Raw genomic sequence first — 21288 nt, 5'->3', positions numbered from 1 at the left:
TGGGTAATGTCACCCTCTTAATTCTTTCCCTGGCGTTATCACAGGGTATCTTGAACAGAAGGAGGAAAGAGTTACCTTGCGTTTGACTACACATGGACATTTCCAGTTTCGAAGCTGCAGTTCTTCTTTTTTTTGCATTTTACAGTTGCTGCTTTATATGTGTTGCTCAACTGCTTCATTTGCTTGCTGCTTAGACGTTTTATGTTCAACATTTTAACCGACAGACTCACCAATCACTGCTACAGTGGCTTCAGAACAGGACAGCGCTTGAACACTTCACAGAATTCTTCAGTTTGGCTTTGTTCACTTGTTCTTCTAAAGGATGAGAGGCGTCTTTCATTCAGCTTTTTACTAACCTCGGTTCACCGGACCCTCAGCAGTCTGCTACAGATCTTTGGCTAGTGAACTGGACAAAAAACTTGCTGGAAGCGCTGTGCAGCTTTCATACAGTGGCCGTTGTCTCTCCAGCAGAAAACATTACATAACCGCCATCACCTCGTCATCTCTTCACAGCTGGAGGGGAGTGGGAGCAGACTTCTACTCAGTCCTGGGAGGAGGATCGGTCTGTTCATACTGTCAGAGTGTCACAACAGGACACTGAAGCCGACTTTCAGACCATCACTGAGACAGAGCAGTTCACTGAGGAGCAACAAGGGTGGAGAAATGAAGACTTGTGGTCTGCCGTGCTCAGTCGGCAACCTCCTTTCCCCTTTGTCCCGCCCTTTGATTTTGTGAAACAGCCAGGTATTGTTACGTTCAATGCCAGCCCGTGGTTTGTTTATCAGTTTGCATAAAGAGAATCTGATCCCAGAATTTTTGACTTTGGCTTCATTATCAAACGAGATGTTTTTCATGAGATGAATGATGAGATGAATTTCATGTTACTTTGTGTGTTTGCTCATCTTGTGGTAATATTTTCACCTTTGTTTTATCGATGTTGTCAGCTAAGCTCAGCTTGGCTAAAAGGAGCTCTATTGACAGACTACTGCAGCCACAAAGGACACAGCAAGATGACTGGTACATTCACTTTGATCGACTCTTCAGTCTTTTGTCCTTTGAGTCTGACGAAAAACAATGTGAGTTTATTTGTGTGGTGAAATGGCCTTTGAACCTTTTGGTCAAAAATGAAAAACAACTTAACATTTGAGAGTTTAATTTTCCTTTTTTTTTAATTATTAACTTTCCATTTTGCCACCAGTCTCTCCCCCAGCTCAGCTGGAGCTCCAGGATTACGATGAGCAGGTCACCTCTGAATCAGAGGAACTGACCAAAGAGGAGACCGTGATGAGGCTGCAGGAAATGGTGTTGTTGGTAGATAAGCTGGCAGAGAGGGACGTCTTGGAAAAGAAGCTTAGAGAAGTGAAATATTTAGAAGAAAGACTTCAGGAAGTGGATGAGATGGCAGAGGCACTTCAGGAGGTGTTAGAGGAGGAATTAGGTAAGGAAGAGGTGGAAAAGTTAAGAGAGGAGTTTACAGAATCAGAGCAGAAGGGACAAATGCAAGCCAAAGGTGTTACAAAAACAGTGGTCAAAAAAATAATGAGGAGAATAGAGGAAGAAAAAGAGGACGAAGAGGATGAACTGGAAGAGCAGATAAAGGAGGTGTTTTTGAAGGGCTTGTTACCTGAGGAGGAAGAGGCTGAAGTGAAGGAGGAGACTACAATAGAGGTCATAGAGGAGAGTCAGACAGATGATGACTTGATGGAGAAGCTGCGTCAGACAGAAAATGACTGGAAGAAAGAAGTGGAGGACAGGATGTCAGACGTCGCAGGTACCAGCTCTGTTGTAAGTTACCAGAGGGTGGAGCGTAAGACAAAGAAGAGGGTGACTATTGTGGAGGACAGGGAGGAGAAGCAGGATGGCATGGATGGTGTGATGTCAGAGGAGAGGCTAGAGAAAGAGACATCAGTACGTAAGATAGAAATACAGGAGACAACAGAAAGGAGAGTCACAGAGAAGCTGCAGGCTGCTAGTGGACGTGAGGAGGCCAGTGAGGATGTTTGGTTCGTTCTTTTTGACCGCCTACCTTACACAGCTGTTGTCAAACGTCCAGGTAGAGTATGTGACTGTGCTAACCACTTTATGCCTCAACTAACCCCTTCAGTATTTTTATATTTTTATGCTTTCTCTCCTCAATCACACCAAAAATGCAAAAGTTTCAATGAAGTCTGCAGAACTCCCTTTAAAGCTCCCATGAGGATGCATTAGTAATCCCTGTGGATAAAACAGCTTGACTTCTCTCTTTGTTGTTTTTTGTGATTTATGGTAAAATCTGGAGACTAATAAGCAAATAAGGTGCAGTCTGTTTTGGGGGTCTCCCAGTGGAAAAAAAAGGATTTTACTTGTCTTCAGGTGTCCTCTTCTTGTAGCTGTGTTGCTCTTTCAGTACCACCAGTTTTCACCTTGTGGACTTTGCAGTTCTGCAAGCTAAAACCACGGTAGTTAAGTTCTCAACTTACAGTAACAATGATAACTGTTAGTATAGGCCCACAAGTCCCACTGCTGGCCTTCACTGATTACTTGTTTTCTTAATTTGAAGAGTCTTTTCAATAAAAAAAAAGCTCTCCAAATAGGTTTATTTTCTTCACTGGTCTTTCACCATTTTCTCTAAGTATACGATTGAAAACTAGTGAACTTGAACTTTAGCCACTTGCATAAAAGGGGTATGACCTAACCAATAGACCATTCGTGCCCCATCCAGCTCTCTTTTAACAGTCCAGTGTGTCATTCATTGTGACTATGCTGCGGAAAATGAAAGGGCAAAAAAGCTTTTCTTCAGTGTGCCTTTAATCACTTTGTATGACACCTACCCCATACCAGTTTTTACATTCCTTATAAATTACTGCTTTGAAGAAGTCAGTCTAATGGTCACTCATGATCTTGATTGATTTAAAAAGTCATGGTTAAATATCAGTATAAATATCAGCTGGTTTTATGACGGCTTAAAAGTTCCTTAAAGGAGCTCTAAGGTTCATTAGAAAACCAATAGTGAAATAAACAGGCTGGTTCTCGTCTGTTAGGCATTTATGAAAGATTTGTCCGAGCTGGATTTGGTTGTGGGTTATACATTGGGCACAGAAAATATTCAGACACCCTTAAATTTTTCACTTTTTGTTGATTTGCAGCCATTTGCTAAGATTCTTTAAGTTGATTTTTTTTCTCATTAATGTACACACAGCACCCCATTTTGACAGAAAAACACAGAATTTTAAACATTTTTGCAAATTCATTAAAAAAGAAAGACTGAAATATCATATGGCCATAAGTATTCAGACCCTTTGCTGTGACACTCGTTCATTTAACTCAGGTGCTGTCCATTTCTTCTGATCATCCTTGATATGGCTCTACACCTTTATTGGAGTCCAGCTGTGTTTAATTAAATTGATTGAACTTGATTAGGGAAGGCACACACCTGTCTTTATAAGACCTTACATCTCACATTGCATGTTAGAGCAAATGAGAATCATGAGGTCAAAGGAACTGCCTGAAGAGCTCAGAGACAGAATTGTGGCATGGCATAGATCTGGCCAAGGTTACAAAAGAATTTCTGCTGCACTTAAGGTTCCTAAGAGCACAGTGGGCTCCATAATCCTTAAATGGAAGAAGTTTGCGATGACCAGAACTCTTCTTAGGGCTGGACCTCTGGCCAAACTGAGCAATCAGAGAAGAAGAGCCTTGGTGAGAGAGGTAAAGAAGAACCGCAAGATCACTGTGGCTGAGCTCCAGAGATGCAGTGGGGAGATGGGAGAAGGTTCTAGAAAGTCAGCCATCACTGCAGCCCTCCACCAATTGGGGCTTTATGACAGAGTGGCCCAACGGAAGCTTCTCCTCAGTGCAAGACATATGAAAGCCCGCAGAGAGTTTGCCAAAAAAACACATGAAGGACTTCCAGACTATGAGAAACATGATTTTCTGGTCTGATGAGACCAAGATTTAACTTTTTGGCATTAATTCTAAGCAGTATGTGTGGAGAAAACCAGGCCCCTTTCATCACCTGCCCAATACAATCCCAACAGTGAAGCATGGTGGTGGCAGCATCATGCTGTGGGGGTGTTTTTCAGCTGCAGGGGCAGGACAACTGGTTGCAATTGAAGGAAAGGTGAATGCGGCCAAATACAGAGATATCCTGGAAAAAAACCTTTTCCAGAGTGCTCAGGACCTCAGACTGGGCCAAAGGTTCACCTTCCAACAAGACAATGACCCTAAGCACACAGCTAAAAATAACAAAGGAGTGGCTTAGGAACAACTCCATGACTGTTTATGAATGGCCCAGCTTGAGCCCTGACTTAAACCCAATTGAGCATCTCTGGAGATAACTGAAAATGGCTTTCCATCAACATTCACCATCCATCCTGACAGAACTGGAGAGGATCTGCAGGATCCCCAAATCCAGGTGTAAAAAAACTTGTATCATTCCCAAGAAGACTCATGGCTGTATTAGCTCAAAAGGGTGCTTCTACTCAATACTGAGCAAATCAATCAATCAAGGACTTTCCTTGTCCCCAGTAGGGGCAATTCAGTGTGGAAAAATATGGGGAGCATAAGAAACATACAAGCCACATAAAACACGTAAGAGTACATAAAAACACGTAACAGCACAATTTGATAACCTGACACGCAAGATGGATTTGTTTCACACATCTCTGGGCCTGAAATCATTCAAGGTGTTTGGACTAGACGTTTTAGCAACAGGGACTATAGTGGACCGTTTCCACCAAAGGGTCTGAAAACTTGTGACCATGGGATATTTCAGTTTTTGTTCTTTAATAAATTTGCGAAAATGTTTACAATTCTGTGTTTACTGTCAAAATGGGGTGCTGTGTGTACATTAATGAGGAAAAAATCAGCTTAAAATGATTTTAGCAAATGGCTGCAAATTAACAAAGAGTGAAAAATTTAAGGGTGTCTGAATACTTTCCGTACCCACTTTATTTGGGTTGAAGAAATGAAACGTTTTAATTGTGCATTAAATGAAAAAAACAGATATTACAAGCTCCAACAATGGGAGTTATTTTCCAAATTATCTAAGAACATTAAAAGTTAACAGTCATCAAATTAAAACTAATTACCATAGTGAGAAATTGTAGAGTTCAATTGGCTTAAAGTAAAACTGCAAATACAAAAAGTTCAACTTTCCGAGCAAAATGGCAGCCTCAACACTTTAACTTTTTTCCCCTTCCTTTTTCTTTTCCTGCTTCAGTAAAGTTTCTGATTGCTTGATGGGGTTTGCAATATTAAACTTGGAAATGGTTTAATTTGAGCAAGAATAACTTTGTGAACTCTTTTGGCTTTTCTTGCTGTGGGCTTTATAAATGTTCAGATTTTCTTGTTTTTACTATCATCAGTAGTTGTGACCGTGGAACAAACTCAAGAACATGAAGGCGAGTATTTCACTTCAGCAACAGAGATTACAACCCTTGCAGAGAAAACTGAGATTACAATTCTTGGGGAGAAAACTGAGATTTCAACCTTTGAGAAGAAAACAGAGATTGTTGTAGAAGAAAAGAAAGTTAAAGAGGACGAAATATGGCGCACAGCAGAGATCCCTCCTCCACAGATGACCATAGAAAAAGACGATGACTGGTTTGTGGTGCTGGATGTTGTTCCTAGAGTAACTCCTTACATACCACCAGGTATTCTTTGTGCAGCTTTTAAATTACCTTTGGCCCTCGTGCTTTAATTTTGTGCTTGCTAATGCAAAGAAAGTGCTACTTACTGTCTATGTTTCTTGATTTTACTCTCTAGTTACAGTGAAAGAACAGGATGAGTTGCACACAGAAAGTTTTGTCCCTGTGGTCCGAACTTCAGCCATAGAGGAGATTAGAGAAGTGGTGTCTGAAGAGAGACAGATAACAGAAGAGGCACCAAGACATCCACAAGTAATCTCACCACAGGCAGTGACAGACAGAGATGATGGCTGGTTTGTGTTGCTGGATGTCATTCCCAAAGAAACGTCGTATGTTCCACCAGGTACTGCCAAAATAAATCCTTTATGCTGCTCTCACAGCTTTATCAAAGCAAGCAATTATCCTTAGCATCATAAACATCTTGTCCTTAAATCCCTCTGTACTGTCAACGCTGTCTGAGGATTTTTATCTCTCTATTTTTAGTCGCTGTTGCAGGACATGTTGAAGTGTCTCAAAAAGAACATGCCTCTCTGGTTGAAATAACATCCACTGAACAGAGAGAAAAAAGATTAGACGTTGTGACAGAAGAAATAAAACAAATGCAAAGTGAAACGCAAGTAGTAGCACTGCCACAGGGTGTAAGACAGTTTGATGATGACTGGTTTGTGCTGCTGGAGCGTCTTCCTAGAGAAACATCATATGTGCCACCAGGTATAGTAAAATTTTGCTCATATCTTACAATCTAAGAGCTAATTTAAGTTTCTGACAATGCTGTGCCTTTTTTTTTGTCGTTAGTTACAGCAGCACAGTACATTCCGATTTATCCTGAAGAGAGCACTTCCATCACATCTGAAATAATCATAGTAGAGCCCACAAAGACACTCGTAGTTGAAGAAACTTTGGTGCTGAAAGAGGATGTGAAGATTTCCAAGCAAATCATTCCAGAGCAGGCAATCTCAGTCAGAGAAATAGATGATGAATGGTTTCTTCTGCTGGATGTTGTTTCCAAAGAAACTGCTTATGTGCCTCCAGGTACCTCTGTCTTTAATCTGTTTCATGATAGTTTTCCAAACATCATATACAGTCTTATGTCAAATTTTCCTCTTTTGGTTGAAGCTTGAGTTTGAATTCTGTCTGTTTTCAGCAGTTTCTCTGGCAGCACCGAGCCAAATCTATCCAAGTGTTGAGCCTCAAATTGAAGTGATAAGCAAAGAGCAGAAATTTCAGCAGGTTGAGTTTGAACAGATTAAACTGCAGCCTTCACAGCCGCTGCCAGAGAGAGACGATGACTGGTTTGTGCTGTTTGATGCTGTTCGTGAAAAGGCAGTCATAGCACCACCAGGTATTCAGTTTGCATTATCCATCAGAATCTATTTTTTAAAGACCTTTGCCAACCTTGTAAATTTCTCCAGCTTTTATGTGCTGAAACAATCATTTATTCTTTGTGGGTGAAGTGGGGTTGCTTGACTCATGTCTGTTTGTGCCAGTAACACCAGTAAAGATTTATCCGGATATGAGGGAGCCGCTAAAGGTAGAGGTGAAAACCACAGAGACCACAACATGGGAGAAGATGATAATTGGTGTGGAGAGCAGGCAGGATGAGACACGTCTGTCAAAAATTAAAGTGATCCAAACTGGACTGCCGTTAGAGAGAGAAGGAGGAGACGATTGGTTCATTCTGTTCGACATCATCCGTGAAAAGCCTGTTTACATACCGCCAGGTACATTAACAGAACGATCCAATACAGTTTGGTCTACGAGAGTTCAATTGTCCAATGGCAGTCTTCAAATCAGAATAAGTACACATCAGATTTATTTACTCACATTTTCTCTGTTAGTTGCTGCGGTTGAGCGTTTTGTGGATGTGGTAACACCAAAATTCTCTATGGAAGAAGTGAAGCCCGCTGTTAAGTTGGTGGAGATTGAACCAGTTCAACCAAGACAGCTGGATGATGACTGGTTTGTGCTGCTGGATGTTGCAGAGAAAACATCAGGTACTCTGTAAAGACAGCAAGCAGTTAGAGAAAACAACCTGGTATCTGTGTTTGCATTTAAAGTTTGATTTATATACAATACATTCAAAATGATCGATATATATTTAAGTGGAATTGGGTTTTGACTAAGATAATTTGTTTGCATTGTACTTTAGTGGCTGTGGATGAACGCCTTCGTATTCATTCTGAAGTCAGACCAGCTACAATGATACCAATCAAGGAGCAAAGAGTACAGAGAGTTACAATAGTGGAGGAGAGATGGCAGCAGGAGAGAGTGAAGCAGCAGAAACCACGTCCAGCAGTGAGAGAGGTGGAGGATGACTGGTATATTCTACTGGATGTGGCCGCTAAGAAATCCGGTATTGGTCCAGTCATGTGAAAACAAGCATCTTTGTTTGATTTTATAGCTTTCAGATTTCATCCTAATTCAATCACACAGTGTGCCACAGAAAAAGGAATGCTTTGATTTGTACTGTAACACTTCTGCTTATATTTAGCCTGTTTGATTGCTCTGCAAAATATTAATATTGATTTTTATTTTTTAAATAATATTTTGTTTTGTATGTAATTCAGTCCCCATCCCTGGCCGATTCCAGTTCCCAGCAGAGACGAGAGCTCCAACTCCTGCTGCAGTTAAAACACGGACTGTTATTTCTGAGATGAGGCCACAGTTTGAGGAATGGGTCCTGGATGAAAGACGTCCTGTTACAAGTACACACATTAATGATGATTGGTTTGTGCTTCTAGATGTCGGCCAAAAACAGTCATTTATTTTTTTAACCAACTTTCATTTCGCAAATGAAAAGCTTGATCTTCACTTGAAGAAACGCTTTTTAACACTTGTAACGCATTTACAACGCGTTGGGTCTTCTTCCAAGAGGAAATGTCATTTAAGCAATAATGCCTTCCTATACTCATTTCACTGGTTCAGTGATAGTCAGCTGTGTTGCTCACAACAGCCTGACACCTTCTGCATATTCATCTCTCTTTGGACCTTTGGAAGAACCAAACAGTGCTTTTGCTCTTGTCCTGCTTTGTTGAAATTCCCTTTTGGACCACTTCGGGTCTTTTTACCAGGAGCGAAGAAGTATATAAGGTACAGTATATCACCGCAGCAAATTTGCACTCATCGATGAGACTGTAAGTGCCGAGTGGCTTTTTGCCTCCACACAGTTTTTTTTTTAATAACAATGCTTTTTTCTCTGTCTTAAGGTGTTTGATCATGCCCAGTGTGCGACTAATCTACCTCCATGACGCGCTGTGCTAAATATATATATCCTCAAACTTAAGTTTTTCTTTGCCTGTGTTCCTTCTAGTGGTGATCACACAGAGGGGCACCCGTCCCGTCAGTGCTCCGGTCTTCTCCCAGGCTGCCCTGGCAGAGGCAGGCATCCCAATGGCCCCTCTAGATCAGCCCCAGACCTCCACTCCCATTAAGACTGGCCGCATGGAGGAGAGAAAACTGGAAGTCACCGTAGAAGCTGTGGAGCCCTCGAAAATTGAGACTGTGGTTGAGGTCAAGGTATTACATTTCTCTATTCATTTCTATTTATGTGTTTTATCTAACTAATATTTCTTTGCAGTAAAATGCAGCTTATAGTACATAAATACCCTTAAGGTCAGCTGGTGCAAGCAAAAGACAGATTTAGTCATTCTTGATTGATTACTATAAAGATCTGTCTTCTGTCATTGCTTCTTAATATTTAAAGATACTTAAGTAGTGAGCAGAGCTTGTTCTCTGTGTCTGAGTGTGATCTGTGTCTCTCTTGCTGCTGTAGCCAGCAGTTTGGAGAAATCAGAGAGAAGTAGACTCTACACTGATAACCACCATCAATGGGGATATTCAGGTTAGTGTCAGACACTGGCCTCTAACATGTCGCCACACTCAAGACATGTTTCCACTGAGATGTGAGTGTCAAAAGAGACGAAGCAGAGGATGCTAATATGTGTCCCTCTCTCCTCCTCCTGGGTTAGCACGAGTCTGAAGCCATGAACACGGAGGTGGTGAGAATGCGAAAGGTCAGACTCTTAAGCCTCATGTGCATCTCCGTAGCCATTTCTCTACCTCCATTCTGATTATGTCGAGCTTCTCATCCAAAAACTAATTTCACCCTCTTCTCATGTTGTGCTTCCATATGACTAGGTCTTTAATGAAATCCACAGCAGGTTTGATGCACATACAGTATGTGTAAAGAGGTAGAAAAAAGTAAATGATGAATTACATTTGTACTTTTATGAAATATAAAGAGACTCTGACATTTAATTTCTATTCTTATTATCAGAAATTCATTTCTCTCATTGCTTGCTGTCGTGGTCAACCCTGGAATGACACATGCATGACTGTAGAGGAATTGCACCTTACTAAAAAGTAGCATGATAACAAGTGTTCTCTCACATTTCTATCACTCCACCATCCTTTGTTTGTTTTCTCTCAATGAAAATAGACACCTTAATCTACAGTTTCTTTGCAGTCTGGCCTCACCGGCCACTTAGTCTAGTCTTACTCTGCATGCAGGCTCCTCACAACTCAGTCCAGTCTTTTTTTTATTAACGCTGTAGTGTATTTTGCATGCATTTCTCAGGTGTGGCAGTTTGATGCCAGTACACAGGGAAACTGAAACAAACCCACACTCTTTTGTTCTTTTCATTTTTCACAGAAAAGAGCTAAGAAAATTGAGGGTGACTCAATTTATGTCAGACATAGCCTTTTAATGTTGGAGGTTTGTATCCCTTCTGGAGGCGTCAGTCTCTGTCTGTATTTTCTTGCTCTTTGGCACATCAGCTGTCGTTTAATATCACGCTTGCATGTGGCATGATTCACACTTTCTGTGTCAGCGTAATCAATGGCTGTAGAAATATTCTAAGTGAGTGTATGTGCGTGTGTGTAGGTGTGTTGCATTGTAACTCTAATCCTGTTGTTTCAGGAGAGTGCTGTTGAATTTATGACTAATGAGCATTGGATTTTGCTCTGGGTTCAGCTGCATTGGAAACACAAACTTTTGAGAATGTTTTTCTACATATCATCCTAAAACCATCTTTTATGATCAGCTCTGCTATTAGTTAGAGTAATGGAGGACTGAAAGAGCTTTTCTGATATGTTCCTTTATTTTTTAAGCCTTATTTTACAGCCCATTGATAATCTTTAATGTCCAGATCATCAGTATTCTCCTGTTCTGCTTTTGCTCTTCCTATATCCATCTAATTTTCTTATCTGCCAGCAATGCATTGCACTTTTTTAGCTTTCACGCAAGTAAAATACTTTGACCATAGACAATACATGCCCTCAGTTATTTCTGTTTGATTATTAATTGCTCTTGTTTCATGAAAGAAATTCTATTTGAAGAAACACTTAACATTAAGTTGCTCTTTGGTGCTTCAGTAAGCCATAAATTACAATTAAACACTTTTCAGTATCATCAGAAGCCCGTGTGGAGTCAGTCTTGTGGCAAAGATCAACTTGGTGCTAAATGTTCATAATCAATGCTGCTTCTGTTGCTTTTGTTCATTCATGTGAGATGAACAGGTTTCCATTCAAACTGAGGCTTCGTCTTTGACAGCTCGTCTTCTGTCATCACTTCTCCTGCTCTTTGATTCGCAGCCTGTGTTTACAGTGTTTTCACTGAGAACCAAATGCTAAAAAACAGCTGTGCATATAGTTGTAAACTGTATAGTTTATAGCTCCTACCCTCCAAGTAATTATGAGCTTTGATAAATCACAGCACAGACTCCTCTTAACCTTTTCTTTATAAACAAGTTTGGCTGCATGAATCAGCTGCTAGACTTGGCTTTTAATTTTTAAGAAGGAGTTGCTGTTAATCTATCAAGAATCCACTTAGTATGGTGATCTAGATGATTATCCCCTGCTAATTTATGCTCCTTTAGAATCACCAATTAATCTCGCTTCTGCTTGTTATTCAGTCTGCAGTAAATCAACGTAAATTGTGCAGAAATCAACATAATTTGATTTTTCTTCCTTTTCTCTTGTTCACTTTGTCCTTTCCTTTTCCATCCACCTCTCACTTCACACATCTTATTTTCCTACCCTGTGGTTGTCTTGATCCACCCTGGCTCCCCTCCATGCACCCTTCTCTTCTCCATGCTGTCTGTCCCGTCTCGACTTTCCTCTGTGCAGGAGTTTGATAAGCCTCAGGAGGACCTGCTCAGGCATCATGCCAGCATCAGCGAGCTGAAGAGGAACTTCATGGAGTCCGTTCCGGAGCAGCGGCCAAGTGAATGGGACAAGCGCCTGTCCACACACTCTCCTTTCCGCACCTTGGGGATCAATGGTCAGCCTCTGCCTAGTGCAGATGGGGTAAGTCTCCAAAGAAACCTCAAACTCCTTAGTTTAATTGATTTAACCTTAACTCTGTCAATTCAGGAACTCAAGAAAACGAAGCAAAAGGTTTTTTTCTTAGCAAAACTATCATGTAGACTTAAGATTCCTGAATTGACTTGGTTAAAGCTATATTTAGATATTTTGATATCTGTTTTTATGGTTGTGCATTGTCAGATTTCTTGGAAACACCACTAATGTGAGCATTGTGCATGTGTTTGTAATCAAGCAGAAGAACGTGAAATTCTTGCAAACATCTGAGTGTTTGAGTGTTTTTAAAACTGCTGCATCTGATTCTATTTTTAAACACTGAACATTTTCAAACAAAAGGAATTGTCAGAAGAAGGGATCAGGCTCTTCTAGTTGGGTCTCTTACAGTATAATGAAGTGTTTGTGCATGTACAGACCTATTCAAGGCTTTACCATGTGGTATGTGCACATGCATGTGTATGATGAATGTAGTTGGACTTGTTGAATAAGGTCTGTACTTTTTTGCTTAAAAAAGACAGATGTGGGCGAGACATATTTTGGGACAGGTTGTCCCATCTCTGAGAGCTCACCTTGGTTCATGTTATCTGCAATGCGTCTGAACCCTGACTTGTTTGTGCATGCATGACTGACTGACCCGACGTTCAAAGTTTACTGCATGACTCAGAGTTGACCCTCTCATGAGTTTCTGCACGTTCTGACTGAGCAGACCCCCCCCCCCCCCCCTTTTTCATTCATTCTGCTTTTTATCATTTCTGCTTTGAGCACTTTTATGTTCTTTGTGCACCACATTTTTGGCTGCTGCTTTCTCAAAGCCTAATTTGTTTTTCCATGAAGAGACAAGGCTTTATTCACTGTAATAACACAGTTTTTGCCCCCATTGCAATAAGAAATGCATTAATAATGGGATTTTAGCTTATAATAATTTAAAGCTATCATTTTTTAAAGGTATATAAGATCACATAAAAGTAACTAAGTGAATTAGAAACAACCCAAATCTAGCAGAAGCTGCTGCCACATGAATAAATGTAAACTTCTGAGGTTCAATGAGCATGTCTTTTGGCAACACATTTACTCAACTGTCCCATAACTGTTTGGACCAATTACACTTTTACACTCACAGATAAAAGCCTCCAAGTTCTCCATTCTGTCAGGATGTATTAGAGCTGTGTGTAAATCAAAACAAAGCAAAAGTGACAACTCAGAGTCTGTGGTGAAGAGATGAATCGCGACAAATATGAAGCATGGAAACCGTGAGCAGTCAGCAGTGTGACACTGGTCAGATGTTGTCTGCTTAGTGGAGTGGGCACACACTGATTCAAGCCAGTTTTTCATGCCACTCATTCTTTGGTTGCACATTTTAAAAAACACTTCTTGAAAAAGAAAGCATCAATACCAACAAAACAAGTGCTGGTTTACAAGAATGGCAGGCAGCTGCAGCAGAACTGGTCTTTAAGCCTGCTGACATTATAACCATTACTACAACTTTGCTTTAACTTTGCTGATGCCTAACAGCCTCAAGCTAGGACGGATCTCATGAACACACAGCAACACACAGCACTGCATGTAGCTGGTTCAATTCACTGAGACGGTTCCGTAAAAATCTGTAAAATAAAAAAAAAAAAAAAACAATTAACCATTTAAAGGGCACTCATTGAGAAACTTGGAAATTCAAAATTTGAGTCCTAGAATATCATTGGTGGGCATCCCATGACTTTCTTTTACCTTGTTACTTATATATATTATTTTGTCATCATAATGCTTGAAAATTAAGGTCAACAAAGTGACTATATGGTTCCTTACCCATTTATGTAAAAAAATCCATAAAGTATATGCATATTAAAATGTAAACACTAAAAAATAAAAGCATATAGAGAGTATTTTGAGCATTTACTTGCACATTAAAAAGTTATTTAAATACAAAATATTCATTTTACAAGACATGGTTAGGTTGTCTTTAGATTCTGACCTCTTTCAGAATACTCTTTCAGAATACTGTATAAATAATGGTGGTATCACTGGTTTTATCTTAAAATTCCAACAAGGCATCTAAAATAATCTCAAATGTTGAGTTATAAAGTGAATTTTAGCAGGGATGAGGCTCACAATAAAAATAAGAATTGATTTATGTCATTTAAGTTTAATAAAATTGTTATACTCTTATAAAACTGACTAAAATCACGTGTTTCACTGCATATGAATTCTACCAGAAAACTTAAAGACACATCACATTATATGTCTAAAGTAATCTAATCAGATATAAAACACACATTAAAAAATAAAAACTGATATGAAGCACATGAGTATAATAAAACTATTATACAGTTGTAAAACTGATCAAAAATCACATCCATATTATTATTTATACCATGAAAATTTCTATAAATCAGTAAAATATAACACACAAAATCACTCGTTACTTGGTTCTTATATTAATGATGACTTCCAACTACACTACAGACTACACTACTATTATTATCCTGTATAATAGTAAGTTATTTGTTATTTGTGTAGGTTTCATCAACTTATCATGGGATTAGGGCCATTTGTTTGGGACCAAAAGAGACATAAAACTGTATTTTGCCAGTTCTAGAGGAAACAGGACATTAAAGACGCTCAGATTGGTCAGCTTGATGTCACTTTGCCATGGTATTGACTGATCTCCACTGGTTAGCTGAGAAAAATCACTCTGGTTCCACTGTATCACAGAGAGTTCGCAAGGTTCAACAGAAGTGACCATATATGGTTCCTTGTCCCATAAAGGGTTAATCACAAAATCCTCTTTGTTGTAAATAAGCATTTATAATAAGCCCATCACTAAAGTCAGTTTACAGCTGATACATAGACTGTAAATATTGACCTGCATGTATAAATAAGTTTGTAGATTTTTAAGTGAGACCAACGGACCTATGTCAGCTGAAGTTTTTTCTTTGTCTATCCTTATTTCTTAGACTTGAAATCTGTTTTAAGGATTTAAGTTTTAGGTCTGAACTACATTTATTTATTGCTGTCAATATTGGTATCAGCTAAAATGAATTCAGAAATAATGGCATATCAGATATTTGTAACAATCTAGTTTCTACAAGCAGTGCTTTCACAGCATGCTAAATTTTAGCTGTTGGATGGGGCCCTGTTATAATGACCAAGCTTTTAGATAGGTGAAGTTCATTTTAATATAATAAAATCAAGAAGTTTAGATGAATTGATGCCAATTTAGCTGACTAATTTTAGATCATGGAGGGAAATATTACAAGCACAGGTGTTTTAAGAAATAAAGAACAACAGATAAACAGAACACACTGAGTTATAGGTAATATGCACACCTTTTTAAACTTATCACACTTCATATTGTTGTTGTGGCATTGAACAATAATATCACATGTCACCTATTATTCCTCGTATCAAAAAAGGAATTCTTGGACATGGAAAAACTCAAATGCATGGAAAAATGCATGTGTCTATAGCATTTCCATGCCATTAAAAACCAAGAATTATGACCAAATCCCTTCTCTGCTTGGATAAAGACTTTTGCCATGCTCTTAAGTCAAACTTTCATATTTGTTACTGTTATTGCCCAAAAATGACTTTTACAAGTTCGCTTCAATGTTGATCATATCAAACATTCAAAATTCCTCCCTCTCATCTCTCTTCCCTCCTACTCCTCCTCCCTCCCAGTTTGTCATCCGCCTCCCCCGCGGCCCCCTGCTAGACTTCTACTCCAAGCGCAGCTGAGGGGCCGTCTCAACCCTGCGGAGCTCCCACACAGGTGCGAGTGTGACCCGTGGAGACCGCGCCTTGTCCATCTGTACCCATCAGCCTCTAGCTCTCTCTTCTCCTCCTCCTCTCCTTCCTTCAGCATCACTGTAGTATTCTTCATCTTCCATCCTCTTATCCACTTGAGACGCCGCCCCGTTTTTTTCTGGCTTGAGTGGAACGGGATGTTCGTTCCCCCTGTTTCCTGCAGCAGCACAAATTACCTTTTTTTCTCCGACCAAAACTTTTTCCTTGAAAGACTGAATAGGACTGGAAATGACAATCAGAAACTCTTTTACATATTTGTGATGTCTTTTGGACTATAAATCAACCATTGTTACCTAACTGACTTTTCTCTGAAGGTTTTTAATGTCTGACCGTATCACTCTGAGCCTGCTTTTCTACACATTTTGAGGTGCATTTATATGTTGGTTGTCTTGGATAAACTGATCACTGTGATGAGTTTTTTTGGACGTGATTTTAAACACACAAAGTCGCACTATAAATATCAGTCTTGTTATACGAAAATCAATCAGTCCCTTTGTCACAATATAGTATTTACTGTGATTGGAGAACTTGAGGCAGCTTTATTGTAATACTTCTTAACCTCTTTGTCTTCGTAAGTATTTGTCAAGGCAGCATGTAGCAAATGCAAAATATTCCATGACTATTGCATGACTTTTTGACAATCAACTTTGACCAAAGAATAAAAGCCATTCCATATACAGCTCATTTTATTGTTTGTTCCTTTCAAAGACCCTTGGAATATTTATTGTAGTTCCAGATTATTCATGACTTTTTAAAGCTCCTGTGAGAGTCTTCAGGCTGTTGTCTTTTTGGTGACCCCTGTGGCCAAAGGGGGTCAGCTCTTTACTAATTTTATCCTTTACTTCTATAGTATTGGTTTAATAAAGAAAATGTCATGCTCTTTTTATTTTAACAGTGAAATAAATTAACCAATTGAGAGTTTTTGCCCCAGAAAGTGTTATAAAGGCTGTTTTGGTCTTCTGATGTTGAACCTACCATACAACAGCAATTTCCAGAATTAAAAATATATAGAAGTAATAAGTCTTGTTCTTAATGATCTTGTTAACTTTTGTAAATCTTAGAGAGGCATCAGTTTTTATGTTGTTTCCCATATAACTTGATGAAAACTTCTCATGGGATCTTGAACTAGACTGACCATCAAAAGAAGCGAGTGGTATGCTATTTTTCCATTTTAGGTTGTTTTTGGACAATGTTACAGCAGAGAACTCCAAATGGGGGGCAGGAGGGGATTTCTGCATAGGGAAGCACTGTCAAAATGCCAGAGTTTTGTGCTGTTTACGACTGTGCCCAGCTGTTCCAACTGCAGAAAAATGTCTTAAGCTACTTTTTGTACCCCAAAAGTAATGACACGTTTAGGCAAAAAAGCTCAAAGAGAAACAGCAGCAGACATGGATTTAAAGCCCCCATCTAAAGTCTGAAGGAGCGGTATCAGACAATGGTTGTGTATGGTCCATCTCACCAAGTGGTCTGGTTTAACCCAGTACAGTTTATCCCAGTAAACCGAAGTCTGTCCAGCCTTGCTCGTTTCTGGTTTTACAGATTGTTTGGCCCAACTCCGTAATAAGGGTCCATCTTTAAGCCCCCAAACAGCTCTTCATTTGGTACCAGTCTGGCTTTTTAGATGTATATTAAATAACAATAAAAACGGGAGAAAGAAAGTTTCGTAGAACAGGCTCATATGTGAACCACACATTATTATTGCTTGATCATTTATTAATTTATTTGCTTGATAGTGTAACTTATACTTACACTATCACTACTTCAATTAAAAGCATATGGCAAAATGAGGAAGAGTTGTTTAAAGGAACCCAGCCCCTTTAAGACTGTGTGACAATCCTATGTTGACTCACTTGGTTGGGTACCTACCCTGCTGCAGGGGTTACAGGTTTAAAAGTAACAATATAGACATATTCAGTCTTGACACTGATGGTCTTGTTTTCTTTAAGAGGCATCAGTATGAATTGCAGTCTTTGTTACAACCACTGAAAAACTCACAGGAGCTTTAAGGTGTAATTTAAGGTGTATCAGCCAATTAAAGGGATACTGTACATACCATATAGAATATTTTAAATATGCATGTGTTTAAATTCATGTAAAAATGAGTCACCATAAACACCATGCTAGTGGAAATGCTTGGCCAGCTCATACTTAATTGGTGACTGTGTTGTTTCTTTTGTAGAATATGAGCGTTAGTCTTCCTTGCAATGGTTCGGAGACAAAGATGGAAACCATCATCAACGAGAGTTTGACACACAAACAGATCCCTACTCTAAGCCATCAAAGTGACCCCAATAGTGCTGAACTTCTTGGTGCTTCTGCAGAGGAAGAGTCATGTGATCAGGAGGAGTTTGTAGTTTTTGAGACCTCCTTGCTGCCAATCGTAGAGGTGGAGATGGTGCAGCTGCCTCCCTCCCCTGACCCCTGCTGTAGAGCTTTAGATGAGACCCGGGAGGAAGACGGATCAAATACAGAAGCGCCCGAGGACTTTGGGAGGATAGTTGGATCTTCCCAAGCTTCTTATTTCAGGAGCGATGGTCCACAAGTCGTACGCTGCTTCAAGGTAGCCTCCTGACCATCTCAGGGTGATGCTGACACTGTCTTTGCTTGCCCTGTTTAATGAAAAGACTGCCACACTTGCTCACTCCTTTGCAGCACCATTCAATATCAAAACTTAAATTCATATAGTTTGATTTATTTACATATACAGTAAGTCTGCTGCAGAGGTGTTGCACAGTGGTGTGCTAAGTTCTTCTCTATGGTGATGGGTGGCTTTAACACTATAAGATTAATCTCTGCCACAAAATAACACTAACTTCATAATCTTTCTATGACCTGATAATTTCCATTCTGTCTTTCCTCTTGTTTGATCTGGTGGTGGGAAAAATCAAGGGGATTTTGTCATTTCTGAAATAATCATGGCTGTTAAAAACCTGGTGAGAAAAAGAGCTGTTAAATCCACATACTGTGGGTGTAGCTGGGCTGCATGGTGTGAATTTGGTTTCTCTGAGGTGCAAAGTGTCTGGTTTAAGAGCCACTCATGGGACTATGCTCCCATCCACAGCCCCCTCTGGTGCAGACCCAGACAGTCACCATCACAGCAGTGTCCAACTCCTTATCCAGTGGCATCTCCACCACAGAGGTCCCTGTCGTCCCCACCAAGACCTTCATCTATGAGACGGCAAAGGTAGGGGCTTCCAGCACCTGCTCAGCCCAGATCTGTCTTAGCTAAAGGCAGTTAGTTTGAGGGAGAGGATATCAGCACTACAGAGCAAACAGGTCTGGGAGGACCAGGCATCCAGGGGCTCCAGACTGAGCAAAAAAAAAGCAGCATTGCACCTTCCTAACTGATCCTCAGAGTTTTATGATCTGTAGTTCAGTTTTAAGTCCTATTTTTGCTCTCTTTTCTCAGGAGCCAGATGATGGGACAGAAGACAAAGACAGCACAACCACATCGAGCTCCAAGACCATTACCTCAGAGACCACCAGTGGCACCTCAGTCACCACAACTACCACTCACATTTCAAAGGTAAACAGAAGAGTCAGGGTATTTTCACACTCTTTTTGTAGTAATTTTATGTAATTTGTAACTTTCTTCTCTCTACCAGGTAGTAAAGAGTGGATCTTCGGAGACTCGTGTGGAGAAGAGAATCGTCATTACTGCAGATGCTGACATGGACCAAGAAAAGGTACAAACATTAATCTAATAGGTATCAATTAACAGCAACTAACCTGATTCACTCAGCAACATATTCTGGATGGGAAGCTCTTTTATAAAATGCTTTGATTATTTTGTACGGCAGTTTTTCAGGTTGAAGCAGTGTCTTTAGGAAGTATTCAACCCCTTGGATGTTTTACCCTTTTATTGATTTTATAACTCAATCATAAAGTATAGCATTTTAGACACAAAACTCTCTTTAATGTCAAAATGAAAACAGACTAGTGAGAGAGACAATCAAGACACCTATGACTACTCTGAAGGAGTTACAAGCTTAAGCAGCTGAGATAGTAGAGAGAGACTGCATACAACTGTTGCCCAGGTTCTTCACGGCATGGTGGTGGCAGGATCATGCTGTAGGGATGCTTCTCGGCAGCTAGTCCTGGAAGGTTTGTAAAGATAGAGGGTAAAATGAATGCTGCAAAACACAGGAAAATCCTGGAGGACCATCTAATTCAGTCTGCAAGAGAACTAAGTTTAGGAAAACATTTATTTTCCAGCAAAACAATGACCTGAAGCATACAGAGAAAGCTACACAGAAATGGTTTAAAGACAACAAGGTGAATGTTCTGGAGTGAATACTTTTTATAGGCACTGTAAACTGTATAAATGGAACAGTGTGAAGAATAACTAAGATGACATAGAAGGCAGAGTGCAATCAGCACGACTAATAAATATCTTTCATCTCTTGTTGTTCTTGCTGTCAGATAACATTCATAAGTTACCATTCAACACTCCTAAATTTATCAGCAACTTACAGCCTATAAAAAGTAATAGTTTGGATATACACTGGGTCCTACTTTAAGTTAAATCAGCATATTTACTTATCAGGTGGTTAAGAAAACACCTAATGTTGGCATACAGTCATGGATGAAAGTATTGGCACCCCTGGAATTTTTCCAGAAAATACACCCTTTCTCCCAGAAATTGTTGCAATTACAAATGTTTTTGGTATACATGTGTTTATTGCCTTTATGTGCATTGGAACAACAAAAAAGAACAAAAGACAAAATTGACACAGTTTTACACAAAACTCAAAAAATGGGCCGGACAAAATTATTGGCACCCTCAACTTAATATTTGGTTGCACATCCTTGGAAAAAATAAAGGAAACCAATCACTTCCTGTAACCATCAACAAGCTTCTTACACCTCTCAACTGGAATTTTGGACCTCTTTTCTTTTGCAACCTGCTTCAGATTTCTCAGATTCGAAGGGTGCTTCTTGCAACAGCAGTTTTGAGATCTTTCTATAGGTGTTCAATGGGATTTAGATCCTGACTCATTGCTGGCCACTTCAGAACTCTCCAGCGCTTTGTCTCCAACCATTTCTTTGTGCTTTTTGAGGTATGGTTTAGGTCATTGTCCTGCTGGAACACCCATGACCTCTGACGCAAACCCAGCTTTCAGGCCCCACATTGCGGCCCAAAATTTTGTGATGGTCTCCAGATTTCATGATTCCTTGCACACAGTCAAGGCACCCGGCATCCAAAAAGCTCTACCTTAGTCTCATCTGTCCATAAATGTTCTCCCAGAAGGATTGAGGCTTACTCAGGTACATTTTTGCAAACTCCGGTCTGGCTTTTTTATGCCTGTTTGTCAGCAGTTGGGTTCTCCTTGGTCTCCTGCCATAACGCTTCATCTCATTCAGATTACGACGTATGGTCCGAGCTGACACTTTTTCTCCCTGAGTCTGCAGGACAGCCTGAATTTGTGTGGAAGTTGACTGAGGATGTTTATCCACCATTCCAACTATCCTGTGTTGCATTCTTTTGTCAGTTTTTCTCTTCCGTCCACATCCAGGGTGATTAGCCACAGGTTCATGGTTATAA

The 21288-nt window shown here is 39.9% G+C and overlaps 1 protein-coding gene across 12 annotated transcripts in view; it reads left to right on the top strand.

Annotated features, from left to right (window-relative positions):
- The window catches only part of LOC121513033, a 29911-nt gene that overhangs the window by 4670 nt on the left and 3953 nt on the right, over positions 1-21288 (top strand). For 2 of the 12 annotated variants that reach the window (XM_041792515.1, XM_041792514.1), the window contains exons 11-31: positions 514-744; positions 945-1076; positions 1199-2053; positions 5346-5633; positions 5746-5970; positions 6111-6338; positions 6423-6659; positions 6772-6969; positions 7115-7348; positions 7466-7621; positions 7777-7980; positions 8195-8332; positions 8938-9143; positions 9400-9468; positions 9596-9640; positions 10279-10341; positions 11754-11933; positions 17923-18303; positions 18805-18927; positions 19153-19269; positions 19349-19429. In XM_041792515.1, the coding sequence (XP_041648449.1) occupies positions 514-744; positions 945-1076; positions 1199-2053; positions 5346-5633; positions 5746-5970; positions 6111-6338; positions 6423-6659; positions 6772-6969; positions 7115-7348; positions 7466-7621; positions 7777-7980; positions 8195-8332; positions 8938-9143; positions 9400-9468; positions 9596-9640; positions 10279-10341; positions 11754-11933; positions 17923-18303; positions 18805-18927; positions 19153-19269; positions 19349-19429 (4391 nt within the window). Of the gene's footprint in view, positions 1-513; positions 745-944; positions 1077-1198; positions 2054-5345; positions 5634-5745; positions 5971-6110; positions 6339-6422; positions 6660-6771; positions 6970-7114; positions 7349-7465; positions 7622-7776; positions 7981-8194; positions 8333-8937; positions 9144-9399; positions 9469-9595; positions 9641-10278; positions 10342-11753; positions 11934-15617; positions 17901-17922; positions 18304-18804; positions 18928-19152; positions 19270-19348; positions 19430-21288 lie in introns of those variants that run through there. The other 10 variants (XM_041792507.1, XM_041792508.1, XM_041792510.1 and 7 more) reach the window with 10 other exon arrangements.

Source organism: Cheilinus undulatus, linkage group 8 (assembly GCF_018320785.1).
Source record: "Cheilinus undulatus linkage group 8, ASM1832078v1, whole genome shotgun sequence".
Lineage (NCBI taxonomy): Eukaryota > Metazoa > Chordata > Actinopteri > Labriformes > Labridae > Cheilinus > Cheilinus undulatus.
Note: the sequence above shows the minus strand (reverse complement) of the source record. Positions and strands in the feature narration are given on the sequence as shown.